The sequence below is a fragment of the Phodopus roborovskii genome, unplaced genomic scaffold (assembly GCF_943737965.1).
Source record: "Phodopus roborovskii unplaced genomic scaffold, PHOROB, whole genome shotgun sequence".
NCBI lineage: Eukaryota > Metazoa > Chordata > Mammalia > Rodentia > Cricetidae > Phodopus > Phodopus roborovskii.
In genome coordinates this window covers 22,491,071-22,508,696 of record NW_026125391.1, presented here as the reverse complement: position 1 = coordinate 22,508,696, position 17,626 = coordinate 22,491,071, and the positions used below count along the sequence as shown (strand labels likewise).

General features: G+C 48.2%; 1 protein-coding gene across 2 annotated transcripts in view; it reads right to left on the bottom strand.

Moving 5' to 3' along the window:
* Prkce (protein kinase C epsilon) overlaps positions 1–17,626 on the bottom strand; it is a 496,185-nt gene that overhangs the window by 19,394 nt on the left and 459,165 nt on the right. Inside the window, exons 13-15 of one of the 2 annotated variants that reach the window (XM_051175214.1) lie at positions 15,457–15,645; positions 9,184–9,330; positions 4,366–4,395 (exon numbers count right to left, since the gene is read on the bottom strand). In XM_051175214.1, the coding sequence (XP_051031171.1) occupies positions 4,381–4,395; positions 9,184–9,330; positions 15,457–15,645 (351 nt within the window). In that variant the 3' untranslated portion in view covers positions 4,366–4,380. Of the gene's footprint in view, positions 1–4,365; positions 4,396–9,183; positions 9,331–15,456; positions 15,646–17,626 lie in introns of those variants that run through there. The other variant, XM_051175213.1, reaches the window with a different exon arrangement.

The following is a 17,626-nucleotide window of genomic DNA, read 5'->3' as shown; positions in this document are numbered from 1 at the left end:
TCACACATACATACACACACCACACACACACACCACATGCACACACACGCCATACACACACATATATAACACACATACATACACATATATACACATACCACACACACACCACACATGCACACATACACTCACTCACACACACACATACAACACACACACCACACACTCTCACACACACAAGCACACCACATACACCTTACACACCACCATACACACACATATACCATACACACACACCAAATATACACACATCATACACACATACACACCACACATGTATACACATACACAGCACACACACCATACACACACACTATACACACATACACACCATATCCACACCACACACATACACACACACATCACACATGTAGCACACACACACCATACACACACTCATAGCACGCACATGTACACACACACACCATACATACACAGCACAAGCATTCACACATACAAGCATGCAAACATACATACATACATACATACCACACACACACAAACATACACACACATAAGCATTCTATCCTCCAAAGGAGGAGGATAGAATCTTTCTTTTAGAAAAGGTAAATGGAGGTCACTTGGAGCTCAGGGAACCAGGAACTTCTGGAGAGAATGGAGGTCTTCCCTGGACTCACTGTGTAGGCAGATATGTATAAGTACAGAAATTTTTAGAATCCATCAAAATGGTATATAGTCCATTGCACATTTTTAGGACCCCACAAACTCCCTCATGAGTGAAGCAGGATGACACGGAGGTCTGCAAGGAATCTTGGGGATTACTTAAACCCCTTATTTCATCAGAAGGGAGCAGTGAACCCTCATAACTTGTTCAAGGTGGTGCAAATATCAGGGACCAGCACCCAGATGTCTAGTGTCTTCCCCTTAGCCTACTGCCTGTGATATAGAATGAGCTTGTAATTTTGGAGTCCCATATTTTGGGGTGACTCTTTTCTGGATTATTTGGGCCCAGCTCAGTACCTCGGGACCAAATGTGTCATGCTTCTCTGGGAAGACTTCAAGCTCTGTTGGTGCTCAATGCTAGAGGAGGTGACTGCTGTGGGAGGAGGGGAAAGGGTAGCTACAGTCTCCAGGAAAGATGTAGTTCACTCTGCAGGTCATCTCAGGTGACAAGTGTACTCTGTAGGATTTGTCTCTACTCCAGGCAGGTTTCATGCTTCACTGGCCCAGCTACTAGCAACCTGAACTCATCTGGACTCACATGCCTAAAGATACTCTGTGCTCCATTGACACCCTTCAAGGTGGAATAGGTCTCAGAAGTAAGAAACCAGAAAAAACATGGCTACAAGATGGCTAGGGTGCTGTGGCCAAGCCCCTTCACTTCGAAAAGATGAAGGTTGATGTGAAGTCATCATAGATGGCCAACCTGAGGCACACTGGTCAAACCCCAGAATTCTACAGCCATACTTGAATATTACCTCCCCTCCCCCAGTCAGTGTTACTCTGTGTAATAGCCCTAGCTGTTCTGGAACTTTCTTTGGAAGACCAGGCTGGCCTTGAACTCACAGAGATATACCTGCCTCTGCCTCCCTGTGTGCTGGATTAAGGACACCCAGCTGAATATTACTTTTAGGTTACATCCAAGTCTGCCACTTGCTCCTTCTACATTCTCAGCATAATGGCAGTAAACCGGGCATCCATACCCCATTAAAAACAAGTAGATTTGGGGGACTTCTTTCTGTTGTGACTGATATTTTCCTGGAGAACTTTGAGGTTGATGCAGGCAGGAGACCCCATGAGCATGAACAGTTTGCCTATACACCTGTACTCTGCAAAGGTGGGCTGGTGGGCTGGGCCCCTCCTTGGGAAGCACCGAGGCTGCTTCTTATTTTACTCTGCCACACCCAAGCCTCTGGGCACTCCTGGCTGCTGGACCATCCTTCAGAGCTCTCTACAAGACACAGGCAGGAGGACACTGCTCCTTTATCAAAGTGACCCCATCTGTAAGACAGAGCGTGGGACCCGGCCTGACAAGACTCTTGGGATTGTGAAGGACCGGGTGGGGGGTCCTCTTCTTCACCCTGTTTTTCTCTCTGCCCTATAACTTTGAAAGGCCAGGCTTAAACTTACAGCATCTCTTCTCGGCTGTGTCTGAAGTCCTGGACTTTTAATCACTATTGTCACCTACATATTTCCAGTTAGTTTCTTCCTGTACTCTAACTATGTCTAAGCACTGCTCATAGAGTGTTGGTGGGGGTGGGAAGATTTTTTTTTTTTTTTTTTTTTTTTTTTTGCCTTGCTGTAGCCAATGTTCTCCTCCAAGACTGGGGACAAAGGACCAATGACAGGCTCCATTAGTCCTGTTGGTTAGAAGTGTTCTGAAGCTATCTTTTCACAGATGCTTCTCTCTCCTTAACCTCCTTCCTTCATCTTTCTCTGTCAAGACTTGGCTTCTCCAGCCAGCTAGCCCTGATTTCTCCTGCCTCATTCCCTTGCTGTCACATTTAATTTCACAGATCCCCCAATGCTCCCAACAGGAAGACATGGGGTATATGTGTATGTTCAAAAAATAGATGGGGTAAGGAGGATATTAAGATCAACAAATATTATGTTGATGTACTCATAAAGGTACAACCCAACCCAACCACCATCAAGCCATACAGGAAAACTCATGAGCCTAGAGTAATGCCAAATCAAGCCCCAGAACTGACTAGACTGGTCATTTACTGGGATGCTTCTAAGGATTAATGTGATGCCTACTCTTCCATCACAACCCACAGAAATCCATACTCCTGTATTCAGACTTCTCAGATGGCACAAATGACAAGTTCAGGTTTCACCACTATAACTGGCTAAGGGACATCCGGATATCTGTGCCCTAAAATGGTGTCCGTTGATGACAGCGACCATGCCAAAGCCAGGACACTGGAAGCCACACAGCTGCATTCAGTCAAAACACTACTGAGAATGAAGGCAGAGCGAATACATGTGGTGAGCAAGTCACAGAGCAAAGAGAGGTGACTTGGGCCAATGTGTTGGGACATGCCTATAATCCTAGTACTTGGAAGGTCGAGGGACAGGGGTTAGGAGTTTGAAGACAGCCTGGGCTACATAGCTACTTCCAGTTCAGTCTGGGTTAAATTGCTCTCTATCTCAAAACAAACTGACTCAGTATACTGTGAAGGAACCTTTGGCACTATTTCAAGGGAGACTTGAGAATCCCCCATCTGGTGAGACACCCTCTTGTAGCATCAACAACTGCATCAGAATTAAGCCAAGAAGGCTCTGCATAGACCCCTGAGTGGCATTTCTTCCTATTCTTCAGATAGTATTTTGCCTTCTAATAGCTACTGCCCTGAGTGGTGCCACCTCATAATCAGAACTCTCTTGACCTCTGTGTGGCAGGAGTGTTATCCAGACCAGCTTCCCCCAGCCTTAGGTTCCTGGTCTTCCTCACTGTCCTGCTTGCTAGGTAGAAGACACAGTGCTCATCTAAGATCCCATAGACCAAAGTGGAAGGCCATGGTTGTGCTTGATTCCCAAGCCCAAACATCATATGTAATACTTAACTCTCAGTTCCTGGAGCCTTGAGGAGAGAGGAAGAGGGGGGCTTCAGACTACGGGAAGGAGTCGTGAAGGGAGAAAGCAGAACTAAACTTCCCCAAGAAGCTAGGAACACACCTAGTACCTTAGGCTGGCTACTGGTCCTGTTTTCAATGCTACGAGAGAACTATTCTCATTCCATTTTATGGTAAGAAGGTCTGAGGATGGGGTGAAGTGACTTCTCATGGTCACAAGATTATCTTGTGACAGCGATCATAGTCAACCCTAGTCTTTCTGTGATCAAAGCCAGTCCCTTGTCCTCTGCATCATGCCATCACTTAAGCAAACTACCAAAAATAGGGATGTGGACTTTTCCCCATGGCCTCTAGACCTGGGCCAGAGCCCCTGTGGCTCTTTGTGAAAGTCAATAGCCTCTTAAGGGATCTCATTCTGACATGGACATTGTCTTGGAGGTGTCTTTAGTGAAGGTCCCGCAAAGCCCTGGTCCTGATCCGCCAGGATGGAAGGTGATGATGGCGCCTCATTGACATTTGCATTGCAGTCTGTGCTATTGGGGTCCCTAGGTAGGTGGAGTAGCATTAGCGGAAGGGGATGCCTGCCCAGAAGGGCTCCTCCTGGGACTGCTAAGTAAGTGAGGTTGTGAGTTCTTGCGCCCACTTCCCAGGCTTTCTCTCAGCACAGCCCAGTCATGCAGGAGCATGCAGGGGGGGCTTCCATCGGGTCCTGCCATGCAGCGTGGATGGCTGAATGAAGACGGATCATGAGGTTGAAAGGGGCCTCTATGTCATCGGGCCTGTGGGCTCACCTACCTGGAGAGACTCCCCACTCTGGAAGCCTTACCTTACAGAGGGACATTCACACTGAAGCAAACTTGAAAAGAGAGAACACGTACACAAACAGAAGTTTACTTGGCCGGCATTTCCCTCATTGCCTTGGGTGTTCACCGAGGACAGCTAGGACTCTGCGGGAGGCAGCTCTCTCCCTCTTAACTGGCTTGCTCCCATCCCAGTGGTAAAGTCCCAGGATCCTGTGATCTCGGAGTCTATTGTTTTGGGGTTATATCAAATGTGGGAGTGAGCTGACTAGCCCCCACGATCTGCAGTGTCAGCCATATCAAATTCATTTCTTCCTCCCTACAGTCCCCCCACCAAAAGATAAGCCTACTAGGAGCACAAAAGCTAGATGAGAGAGACTTATTAGTGATTAGACAGCACCACCATCTTGGAAGGAAGTCTCCAATGAGACAAAATGTTCATGCTAAGCTATTATCTCTAGTATCAGACACTTTGCTTGCTTTTGTTCATTTGATTTTATGTCCATAGGGCTTTTGGTTTGGTGTTGATAGCATATCATTTGCATAAAATCAGTTTAGTGTGCATAGAGCTGGGGCAGGAGGAATATACAGGGGACACGAGGAGGACATGTAGGAGTTTAGAAGACACATGAGGAGAAACTTGCCATGTTGAAGCAGAGACCACCAAATGCGGGCTTCCACAAAGGGGTGATAACCTCAAGGCTGGAAACCCTGGTGCACTCCTAACCTCTGGGGAATCAGAGCAAGGGTTACACAGGGAGGCTAAGGCGCCAGGGGCACAGGAATCTCAGCTTAGCAAAAACATGTCAGGAAGCCAGAGCCTGCAGGACAGCAGGCAGTGGAGGTATGTGATGGAAACTGACCAGAGGCCAAATTCCAGCCTCCGATCTGAACAATCTCTTTGGTGACATCTTCTGAGGCGGAAGCCTTTCTGTGGAGGGGATGGGATGGGAATTGGGTTGGAAACTGTTCTGATGTAGCCTTAGCCCCTGTGAGTATGAGCACACCCCAGTCTCCAGGTGAGCTAGCCCATGGCAGAGGCAGGTTTGCCTGTATCGTGGGTTTGAGGAGCCTTGGGAGTTCTGGAAACACAAAATAGTAGATTGTGGCTATTCTCAAATGCTAGACTGGATGGTATGGCCGCCTCTAGGTCCTCCAAAACGGATTCTTTCCTGAATTCACCAGCAGGTCACCTGCCAGGTGACTTAGCTCTGGTAGCCAGTAAGGTAACTGAGGTCATGGCTACTGAGTAGGTTTCTGGGGAATGGTGGCGTTCTGGTATAAGGTCAACAGGGCATAGCTGGAGTTAATTCCAAAGAGAAGAAATCCAGGCTCTTTGTTTCACCCAGCACTTGACCGCACTTCCCCTAAGGTGTCTATGGTGGTGAGGTTTCCACATCTGTCTCGTTGGCTTGTTTAAGCTTGTGCCCAATGCCTCTTTGTGCTAGCAACACCCACAAGGCTGGTGCTGTCTAACTGGAGATGTTACACGAAGGACTATGGTATCTAGCCCTTTATGTGACATCTGTCCCCAAGACAGGATCCAAGAACTTCACAGGGTCCTGGCTAGTAGTGCCTTGTCCTCATTGCCTTCTTCTCAGTGTAGAACTGGCTTTTGTTCAGCTGTCAAATCTTACCTCCCTGAGCTGTCCTAGGAAGTATGACATGTCCTTAAGTTATAAGACACCTTAAGCCAAGAAAGTCGGTCTTGTAAGGCAACCTCTGACCTGTGAGTAGCAAGAGGATTCTGTGGCAATGTGCTGCAGTCTCTCTCTCCCCGGTGACATGTGGGTGAGTGCATTTGCCTAAGGCTACACCTGCAAATGGAAGACAGAGCTAGTCTGCTCCTTGCTCCCGCCTGGTCTTGGCAGACATCCCTATGTTAGTTGGCTACATGAGGATGGTGGCTACACTGGGCTTGCGAGGTTTTCCCAGGTGGTACATGGAATAGCTTTAACTTAATTCAACATCTTCTGCTAGACTTGAGTTTCAGCTTGGGGACAGAATTAGGACAGCTTTCTCTTTTTCTCTCCCCCTACCTCTTTTCTTTTCACTCCACAAATTTGGCATTTATGAGAGATACCTGAAATCTCAAGGATAGAAGTGTGATCAAATATTTAAACACCTTGATGAAGTCTCTCAAGACCTGGGACCGTTGGCTCTGACCAGTCCACAGGATTCAGCTAAAGTATGAGCAGAAACACCTCTTGTACAATCTTCCTATTTCCTCCCTGATGACCTAACTTTTTCATCTTAGCTAAAACAAACCAGCCGATTGAACCCTTTTTCCTTGGCCCTCCAACATGGTAGTCTGGGGCATACTGGGGATGCAAATACAAGGCAGTTTTTTTTTTTTTTTAAACATATTCTTACGGGGAAAGAAAGCCACCAGAAGCCTATGTGAATCCCCCAGCAAAGTAATCAGGCAGGAATCCCTGTTTCTAGTCCCAGGGGGGAGGTTTCCCAGAGGCTGAAGTAAGGAAAGCCCTTGTCTCCTGTGCACTGGGGTTCAAGGGGATGTGGAATCCCAGCCGATCCTAGACCCAGGGGAGTACTTCCTCTTTCTGGTTTCTGGGGAGTCCTTACATACAGGAACATTGTCACTCTTGCCTAGGGACAACCTGAAGGGGCTGTCTGCCTGCCTGAGCCCAGGTGAAGCCTGCTCATTGGTGGAGTGGGACACACGGTCACATGGTAGCCCATTTGTTCCCCACTCGGTCTCCCTATCCTTAGTATCTGGGTTCTGTTTTAGACCCCCAGCCACAGTCACCTCACACTATTCTTCACAGCCCTCTGTCATTCTGCTTTTACTCAGTGGGTGGAGTAGCCCCGGATCAAAGTGTAGTTTCTCTCTGAATGTCTTGTGACAGGACCTATAGAAGCCATGCAAAGACAGAGTACACATTCCAGTGTAAAGACTGGAAACCCAGCGAGGACATCCGGGATTGATGGGGCTGTAATAGCTGCTTTGGGAACCTGATTTCCCCACCACTGCTTAAGTCCCAGAGCCTGCCTTGGATTTGAGTAAAACTGCCTAGGGAAGGCCTGTGGTCACTTCTTTTTTTCCCTATCATATATTAGACGCCAGAGAGAGCCTAGTTCCAGTGACTCCACTCATAAAAACATCCTTTGTGAACTGAGGTTCAAGTTCTTCCTCATTTCCTTCCTTCTAGGAGTTTCTCTACAACACTAGCTTCCTTCACTCACACCAGCCTTTGCTCCCGTCCATATCCCCACGGGCTGTCCTTGGGCCTCCTCACTACACACTCTCTTCAGAGTCTGTGCCTGTCCCTTACCCACTTTCTGGGTCTGGTGGCCCTCCTTGAGCCTGGCTGAAAACATTGACTTAAAGAGTCTCTACATAAGTTCAAGCCATTTTATGGAGGGCAATGACATCTGCCTGGTCCCTGCGCTCTTGTTAGTTTGGGCCTGAACTGTTATAGTTCTGCCTCTCATTTCTCTAGGAATTAATTAATTTCCATTACATGGAAATTCTAAATCACCCCTCAGGCTTGATCCTTCAGTTTCTTCTCGGCCTCTGGTGACCAACTTCACACATTCTGTCAGGTACCCAGTTACTCTTGTCCTTTGAGACGACTTGTATCGGCCCCAGGCCAAGCCATGAGGCTGGTATGTGCAGTGAGTTCTGCTAGCCCTAACAGCCAAAGTTTCAAACCTTCCCTATGAACAAAACCCACAGCATAGGCTTGGCATGGGGTGGGAATGGGGGTTGGGCAAGCTGTGGTGAGATGGGCTAAAGTGGAAGAGAGGTTCGCAGAGAGAAATTGACCCAAAACCTGGCCTGTTCCAAGCTGTGTGTCTCTCAAGAGCCACAGAGACTAAAGCAGAAAGCAAAGTAGAAATAGCAGCAAGCCTTAGCATTACATCATGCCAACCTGTCACGTTTGACTCTGTCTCAGGTCTGGAGCATACTCATCACCTGGGCAACAACCTTCCAGAATATTCTAAGATTAATTCCCCTCTGGGGACCCAAGGATCACTTAGGGTCTTTTCTGTCCTACAGCTGGGAGAGAAAGATCTCCTCTGACAAAACATGGTGACACATGGCGAGTTGATGATCTCAGGGCTTCTGCCAGTCTCACAGGTCTGGGATTTCATCTAAGAAACTCCCTTCAGCTCTCAGGTGTGTGAAGCTGGCTGCCCATACCCTCAGTCTGAAGGACTGACTAGCTCATGAAATAATGGAATTAAGACGCCTCTCCTTTGGGATTATGGTGCCTGTTCTTTGAAAACTCTCATAGTAGGTCAGGCTGCAGGACATGGCCTTTGGCTCCCTAGCCAAGCCTCGGGTGTGGTCCTCTGTCCAGCTTCTGACTGTCCCTTTCATTTGATCCCCTCTTGTCACCTGGGCGCTGTACATGGAGAGCAGCCCATGCTGTGCCCTGGAGCAGGCGGAGGACAGGAACATATGAGAGCTAGGACTGTGATGGGCCCAGGACACAGCCTTTCTTGCAACAGTCACTGAATCTCATCTCACACTATGCCATATAAGAACCACGACGAGCATTTAGCTACTATTTTCCTTTACATGGATGCTTTCAAAGCACAACCCCATCTCTCTCTCTCAAAACACCTCGTCATCTGTATGTCATGTGGAAAACTAGCATCATTATAACTGATCAAAATAAATAAACAAAGCTTGATATAAGAGCACGGTGCTTTGGGTGCCATAATTGCCACAGTCAACGTCTAGGGCCTCAGACTCTCTCTGGGGAGACTCTTCCCTGAGCTTTTGGCCACACCCCAGGCTGCTCTTGGCCCACACAGGCTGGTATAAAAGTGCCAGATGATCATGGAGAGGAAGGGCTGGGAGCCTCACTTACAATTCTCGGCTTGAAAGGGGGCTTGATTTTCTTCTGCTCCAGCAGTACCCAGTCAATCTCCTTGAAGAATGGGTGCTGCTTGATGGCATCTTCCCCATTCTGTGCTGCCACACAGCCCAGGCGCTTGTGGGGGTTCTTGGTCATGAACTGTGGGAGGAAGGCACAAGAGAATTACTGATGGAGGCTTCTGGGCAGGGGTCACAAGGGACTGTCTTCCATATTGCTTCCCACATCTGTGTTTGCACACCAGACGCCTCACTCCCAGTGTGTTCTACCCTTGAATATGATGTAGCATGTGCCAGACAGCATTTTGAACATTGGGCAGATATGGATTCATCTCTTCATGAGGTATTATTACCATTTCTCCTTTATAAAGGACTAACTTGGCATGGAGGGGTTAGTAAACTGGGCTAAATTGCACTGACAGCAAGATATCAAGTTGAGGTTAGGACCTCACTCCTGTTCTCTGATTACATCAGATGTTTAAGTCTTTTCAGCAGAGGCTGAGATCTGATAGTCACTCACCTCAAGGAGGCAAGGAAAGATGGCTGGGCACGCAAATGTGTGCAAATAGAGGCAAATGAATCAAATGTGCCTCTCATCTCTTTCCTTTCCTAACCCCTCTCATTCTCTTTTTAGTTTTAATTTGCAATTGCCATTCAAAAATGCCCATGTAGGGGCCAGCAAGATGGTCCAGTGGATAAAGGCAGGCATTTGCTTTTACCAAACCTGACAATCTGAGTTGGATCACGGGGCCCCACATAGTGCAGGAAGAGAAGCAAAGCCAGGGAAATTGTTCTCTGACCTCCATATATACAGCATGGACACACACACACACACACACACACACACACACAATTTTAAAAATGCCTATGTAAGCTAAAGATAAAATTCATTCATTTTTGGAGTTGGTAAGTAAGTTCACAGTTGCAGGCTCCTGTGGTCTACATGACGAGCTCATTTCTACTAAACCAGTCAGTTCTGGGAATAAACATAACCTCAGCCAAAAGCTGAATACCAGTAGAAACCTAAAAACGTGTTTTTTTGATAGGCACCACAAATAAAGGTATGTGTGTGTTCCTGTGTTGTGTGTTGTCCCTGTGGGTGTTAGAGATCAAGTATGATGTTTTATAAGGCAAAGGTCAGTGACAGAGGGACCTGAGAGGACAGACTATGGTGGGCTTGCAAGGCTCACCAGCAAGTGAGAGCTTCTTAAACGGGAAAGGGTTAGGCTTAGAGGGTAGGGTCCCACCATGTCCCCCTGGTGTCCTTAAACCCAAACCACATGAGTATGAGCTGAACTCTCTCTGATAGGAAGCCACACAAAAGACAGGGAACAGTGCTGAGAAGCCTCAAATTTGTGGGGGACCTATGATCTTCATCTCCTTCACCCACATGTCCAAGAAGTCACTCCTGCACTGATCTCGATGACCTCAGATGTCCCGCACTGACCTATACTTGGTTGGCACATGGTGGCATCTCTATTTATTTCCTGCCTACTTTTCAGTGTCCCACTGCATTTGCTAAGACAATCAAAACGCTGATTCCTAGGCAACTAGCTTCAGCACCACGTTTCTTGTCTATCTAAATTATGAGCTGCCTAAAGGTCGCTTTCCCTTGATGAGCTCTGTGACACATTCACCTAGTACAGGCTCCATCTCTGCCTCCTACAGGGTGCTCAGTGAATTGTGAAGGTTGACCAGAAAGCTGAAGGCAAAGGCTTAGGGAATGGTACTGTGTACGAGCATCAGTAAGATGGCTGCTTGTTGTTGAATGCATTGATACAAATGGCCACTCTAGATCCTGAACCACCTTCACATGGGTACAGAGTCTTAGAAAATATGGGCAGGGGGAAAATAAGGGGACAGAGGTAGGAGTTCCAAAGAAGAGCAGAGGACTCCTCACTTTCATAGCCATTCCCACCTCCCTCTTCTGGCAGAGGAGACAGAAGTCTCAGGGTGAGCCCCTGGGGTAATCCCCTGGGCCAGAGCTCCTCCCAGACATTAAGCAGTCAACACAGCATGACCTCTAACCCCTGAGTCTCTGCAGGTCAACAGTTTTCTTGTCTTTAAAAATGTATTTCTCAACTTTTAAATTATGTGTATGTATATATGTGTGGGGACATGCAAGTGTAAGCACAGTGCCCGGAGAGTTTAGAAGACAGCATTGGTCTCCTGAAGCTAGAACTACAGAGGGATGTTAACTGTTCAAGCTGGGTGCCATGTTTCAAACTTGGGGCCTCTGTAATAGCAGTACATGTTCCTAACCCCCAAGACACCTCTCCAGCCCCAGGTGTCAGCAGTTTTCCTACTCCGTGCTACTGACATTCTTTGCTATGGGGCTGTCCTGTGTACTGCAAGCTGTTCAGCAGCCTCTCGGACATCTCAGTATATCTTTAAACATCAGCACCCACCATGCTCTCCAAAACTGTGTCAACTCCACTGTTTCCAAACATGGCTGGACATGTGTCTAGAAGGAGGGTGTCAAAACTATAGTGCTGTGTGGGCCATCCAAAGAGAGAGGGAGAGAGGGAAAAAGAGAGGGAGAAAGGGAGAGAAAGGAAAAGAAAGGGAGGGAGAAAAAGGGTGAGAAAGAGGGAGAGAGGGAGAGAGAGGGAAGAAGAGAGGAAGAGAGGGAGGGAGAGAGTAAGAGAGAAAGAAAGGGAAAGAGAGGGAGAAAGAAAGGGAGAAGAAAGGAAGAGAGCAATAAAGGGAGGGAGAGAGAGGGAGAAAGGAAACGAGAGGGAGGGAGAGAGAGGGTGAGAAAGAGGGAGAAAGGAAGAGAGCAATAAAGGGAGAAAGAGAAGGAGAGGGAAAGAGGTGACGAGACCAGACCCTCACCCAGCCTCTTAGCAACCATGTCAGGCTACAGAAAAGACCCAGCAAGACAAAGGCCCCTGACTCAGCAAAATGTGCTGAGCTTCCTAACCTTGCCTGACTAGGAGGTCAAATACCCTCCACGAGGCAAGGAACCAATCAGAAGTTAGCTGGCGGGCTCTGGGTGCACTTTATGGTGCTTTACAGTAAAACTGGCATAATAGTGCCCTGCAGAGCATAGCAACCACCCTGGGGAGGGCCTATAGGCCATAGCAACCAATCAACACAGGACAGGTTGCCCAGGCCCAGAAGAGCACCAGTCCTGAGACTGCTGTGTACCCCTAGACCCCTATATACTGGAGTAAATTCCCTGCCTCAGAGTTCCCCTGGGTTCATCTCACTTCAAGCGCCATGATAAACGAAGGGCTCAAATTAAAACAGTTAACTCATTAAACAATAAAAGACGCTTTGCTTTTGCATCAGAATGGGTCTCTTGGTGTTTTGGGAGTTCAAAATTTGGGCACAAGAGGAGACAGAGAGTGAGTGAGGCTCCGCTCACACTTGGCCCCTGTGTGGGCAGAGGACCCTCAGAAGGAGGCTGAGCTGGTGACTGCCAGGCAGATCCATGTTCTTTCCAGTGCTGGAGACCAGCTGCCCAGGGCCAGGTGGGGATCAAAGGACTAGAGAAGAAGGTTCACATTTCCACCCTAACTAACCACTCTGGAATGGTCCTTGGTGGGGGAACCCACATGACAACTGCCCCAAGAGCTTTCCTAAGAACCGAGACAGGCAGACACAGCATCTGGTAGAAGAAGCGATGGCCTCTTCTGTAGGGTCTTCTGATTTCTGTTCCAACAACGAACGGTAAAGCAGGGAAAAATCTGAGTCTATAGCCTCTTGGTATATACCTATGGAAATTCTGCAAGTTGTACAAAACTCCATCCCTGTGTCATCCATGAGGGTCAGAGTGTGGGGAACAGGCAGGTGGGAATGGGAAGGAAACAAAGGCCTTTGGCAGTGTTCTATGCTGTACTTTTGGCATTTTAAAAGATTCATTATGTGTTTCTGCTATTCAAGTAAGTGAGAGCATAAGGCTGGGAAGTGCCCAGAGATGGAGCAGGGCCCAGGACTAGGGTAGTGGCTTCATTCTACTCAGGGGTCATTGAGAAACCATAGCAAGCAAACAACGGCCTGGCTCAAAGTGTGGTTCCCAAGGGTGACCCTTAGAGGCTTTGCTTTGGCCTGCATATTCTTTGTTTTTGTTTTCTGAGACAAGGGTTCTCTATAAGTCCTGAAACTCACTCTGTCCACCAGGCTGGCCTCAAACTCACAGAGATCTGCCTGCTCTGCCTCCCGAGTGCTGGGATTGAAGGCAACCATAGCCCTGGTGCATATTCTTTTTAAGGGAAGGTGTTCCAATCGGTTCACAAAGAGAGTGATGCTACACCATGCTGGTTTCTAGCTGCCCCTTGGAAAGGCAGCTCCGATGCAGTCAGTCCTCACTGCTACAGATCTGTGCTCAGCTGGAGGTAGGGAGTGGACACGCCCAAGACAGGTGTGGCTCTCAAGCAAACTCCAAGTCACCTGCCACATCATCTCCTGTACCAAAGGCATTTCACCTTGTAAACTGGGACAAAGAGAACAACAACACAGAGACCGAAGGGCAGCCATCTTCATATAACAACAAACACCGTATGCAGCAGGAGTTGCTTGTCACTCCCAGGTGTCTCTACGGGAGAAACTGACACAATCCCTGTCCTGCCACACAGGAGGGTTTCCGTTCTTGTGGGAGGAAACAGACTACACATATATACTTTTTTAATTAATTAATCTACTTATGGGCTACGGTGGGCATGTGGAGATCAGAGAACAACTTTCAGGAGAGAGTCTGTTCCTTCCTTCCACCATGTTGAAGCAGGATAGCTCTTGTTTGTGCCAGGCTGTGTGTGCTCCAGCCTGGGTGGCCTGTGACCTTCTGGCTGTTTGCAGCTTTCATCTCACCGTGGAAATGTTAGGATTGTAGGTTTGCACCACCGCGCGGGGCTTTTCACATGGCTTCTGTGGATTGAATGCACATTGGCATACCGCTAAGCCATCTCACTAATGCTGTTTGTTGTTTTTGAGACAAGGTCTCGTGTGACCCAGGATAGTCTCTAACTCACTGTGTAGCTGAGGAATGGCCTTGAAGTCTTCCGTTCTCCTCCCTCAACTTCCCCGGGGCAGGTATGACAAGCATGTGTTACTCTTGAGTAAATATGCACGGCTGGGGACTCAACCCATGTCTTCACGCATCCACCCTACACTCTATGGCTGAGCCACATTCCCGGTCCTCCATGGTGGACTGGAAGGCAGAAAATGCTATGGGAGTGAATAAAGGGATTTCCAGGAAGTTTCCATTTCTTACAGGCATGAGGATGAGGTAGAGCAAGCCTCCTACACAGTAGAGCACTTTGTCCATCAAGAGGCAGAAGAGGCAGCACTGGAAACCAAGAAGAGGCGGCCCAGGGCAAACGCTACCAAGAAATAACAAAATGGTCTTTCGCATAGAAGCGTGACTAAGCCTCTATCTTCAAGCATGAGAACCATGCAAGGTGGAGAGATAAAGAGGAGTGAGGCAGGGGAGGGCGTGTGAGTCCAGACTCCTGCAAAAATGCTGGTAGGTCTAAAAATTGTCATGACTTCTATTAGTTACGACAAGTGCTGCAAACTCCCCATCTGTCGTACAGTCAACTTTCTTCATATCTGGAATAAAGTGAAGACTGTGCATTCGGGCCCTTGAACAGGGCTGGTTTGGTGAATGTGGCTGTTTAACTACTGAACGCTGGGGTATTTTGAAGAACAGAAGGTAGGAAGTCAAGGCTCCTGGGCTGTCATGTGGTTATGCCTTGGGCAAACCGTCTGGTGAGCAACACACACACACACACACATACACACAGATACACACAGACACAGACACACAAAAACACACACACACAGATACATACACACATACATACAGACATACATACAGACATACACACAGACACAGACACACAAACACATAGGCATACATATAGCACAGGCATACAGACACACACACACACAGAGACACACACAAACACACACAGAGACATATACACAGACATAGACACATACACACATACACACAGACATACATAGCACAGGTATACAGAGACACACACAGACACACACATAGATACACACACAGAGACATACAGCATACACACACACATACAGACATACAGACACAGAGACAGACCCACCCACACACACACAGGCACACACACACAGACATACATACAGATACACACACAGATACACATAGATACAGAGACACACAGACAGAGACACAGACAGACACACAGACACACACACACACACCAGAGGGGGTGGGAGAGGAAGAGGTGGGGAGAACACCCTCAGGGAGTGGAGCAATAGGTGAGGGACAGTGACTCACAGCTTTTAAGATGCTGACAGCCTCCTTGCTGAGCCAGACAGGGTACAGCACGTCATCGTGAAGGATGGATTCGAACAAGTCGTCCTCGTTGTCGGCTTCAAAGGGGGGCTGCCCAGCCATCATCTCATACATCAGCACCCCCAGAGCCCACCAGTCCACTGAGGGGCCATACTCCAACTCCTGCAGGATCTGTTCAGGAAACAGGTAGTGTTAGTCAGGGTGACTTAAGAGCCCTGCCTCAGCAACAGCCCTGCAACCAACTCTCATGGACACAAAGGTCTGCACCTTTGTGTTCACACCTTTGCTTCCAACTTGCTCCACCATAGAGCAGAGCTGTGCTACCTGAGAGGGAGGCCTACCTCAGCATCTCCAGGGAAGACTGAGTGTGGAAGGCCAATAATCCTTTCCCACAGCCAGCATCGACTAACCTCCAGTGGAAACAAAAGGCAATTTCTTTGTTTGGATGCCATAATAGTTCCTGAGTTGCACTTAAGGCCACTTTCAAAAGAGGAGAGCACAGTTTGACACTGAACCCCAAGTTAGGAGAGCAGGATGTGAACTTCAAAAGGCAATGCTGAGAGGGATGTGCAGCAAGCTCAGGGCCCTGCTGTCACTCACAGCTGGAGAGGGGCAGGGGCAGGTAGATGCCGACTGTCCAAATGGGAAGGAGACCAGAATCTTTTCCCTTTTTCTTTGTTCCCCCTTGAGCCATAGAGTCTTACTTCATAGCCCTGGGTAGGCTGAAATTCACTCTGTAGACCAGATCGGCCTCCAACTCATAGAGATCGCCTGCCTCTGCCTCCTGAGTGCTGGGATTAAAGGTGTGTGCCACACTGTGCTTGCAATTCCTTACGTGGTGACAACACTTAGTTTACCTGAGCCCCATACTCTAGGGAAGGAAATAATAGAAAAGACATCTTCCACAGCCCAACTGTTCTACCCAGGAAGGACTACTATGCTCTTTTGTACCATAGTAAAATACCCATTTCTATCATTCCTCCTGGTTTCAGGAGTCTCACCAATGAACTTCCCACTTAATAGACTCTGTAGATCTCAGGGCCTGTCCTTGGGAATGAATGTTGTTCTCATGGGCAAAGTCAAAGTTCAGTCAGTTCTGTGACTGCCTTTGAATTCTATATCTGACAGCAACCACCCAGCCTCAGCAGCATCCCCTCCTCTCAGCCACTGCTTATCTGGCCAAATGCATAGAGTCAGAGAAGTAGCTTAACATGAACCCATGTAGGACATGCTAAACAGCTCTCTGGGGCAGTCCCAAATTACTTGGGGTTAAACAGAAAGAATTTGGTAGACGCATCTACACACACAGTCTAGGATGCATGTCACTTTGGGATGAAGAAGACTGTAAGAAGCTGCAGTTACCTCGAGAGTATTTCCTCAGCATGTGGGGTTTCTCGATCCAGTGCCCAGTGCCGGCTCTCTGTAAACTCACAACTTTAGGCTGCACTGGACTGGGGCTCCAGCCAAAGCTGCGCTGTCCCTCAATCTCCTGAGATCTAGTCGTCAGCCTGACTTACCACTGGTTTTTTTTTTTTTTTTTTTTTTTTGTCCTTCAAGGTCATGCCTGTGCCCTGTCTCCTCCAGAAAGCCTTCTCAGACTTCCCCGGCATTCTCCCTTCCTTGCCTGTTCCTAAGGGTTATAGGCACTTTCCTCATAATACTGCAGTTTTAGTCAAGTTTTCACAGCCAGCCTGCTCTTTGGAACATCTGGAAAGTACCAGAAAGTTATTCCCCATCATTTCCCCAAGCCTGCTGCTGCGGCCAGCCCATTCACACACTCCAGACACAGCTAGCCCTTCACACCTTCCACTGTGTGCATCTTACCCAGTGCACCCTGTTATCTCTGAAGCTCATGGGCTCTGGCTGATCAGGCAAACCACGTTTAATCATTTTGGGGTGGATGCCTGGCGACTGTGGTTTGGAGGCTGTGGAAATGGCAGAGTGGCCTTATTCAGCCTTCTCAGTCCCTTTTAAGCCTTGGTTTTGGTAGAACCGCTTGCAAAATTCCTCCTAGGCTCAACCCGGATTGTCCTTGGCTTGATCACCTTGCTGAGCTGAGAAGGAAGCTTTGCACACCATGGGAGGGTACCTGGTAAGGAAGCCGGCCCCTCGAGAGGGTCAAGGGTTGAGGTGAGAACAAGCAGGTATAAGG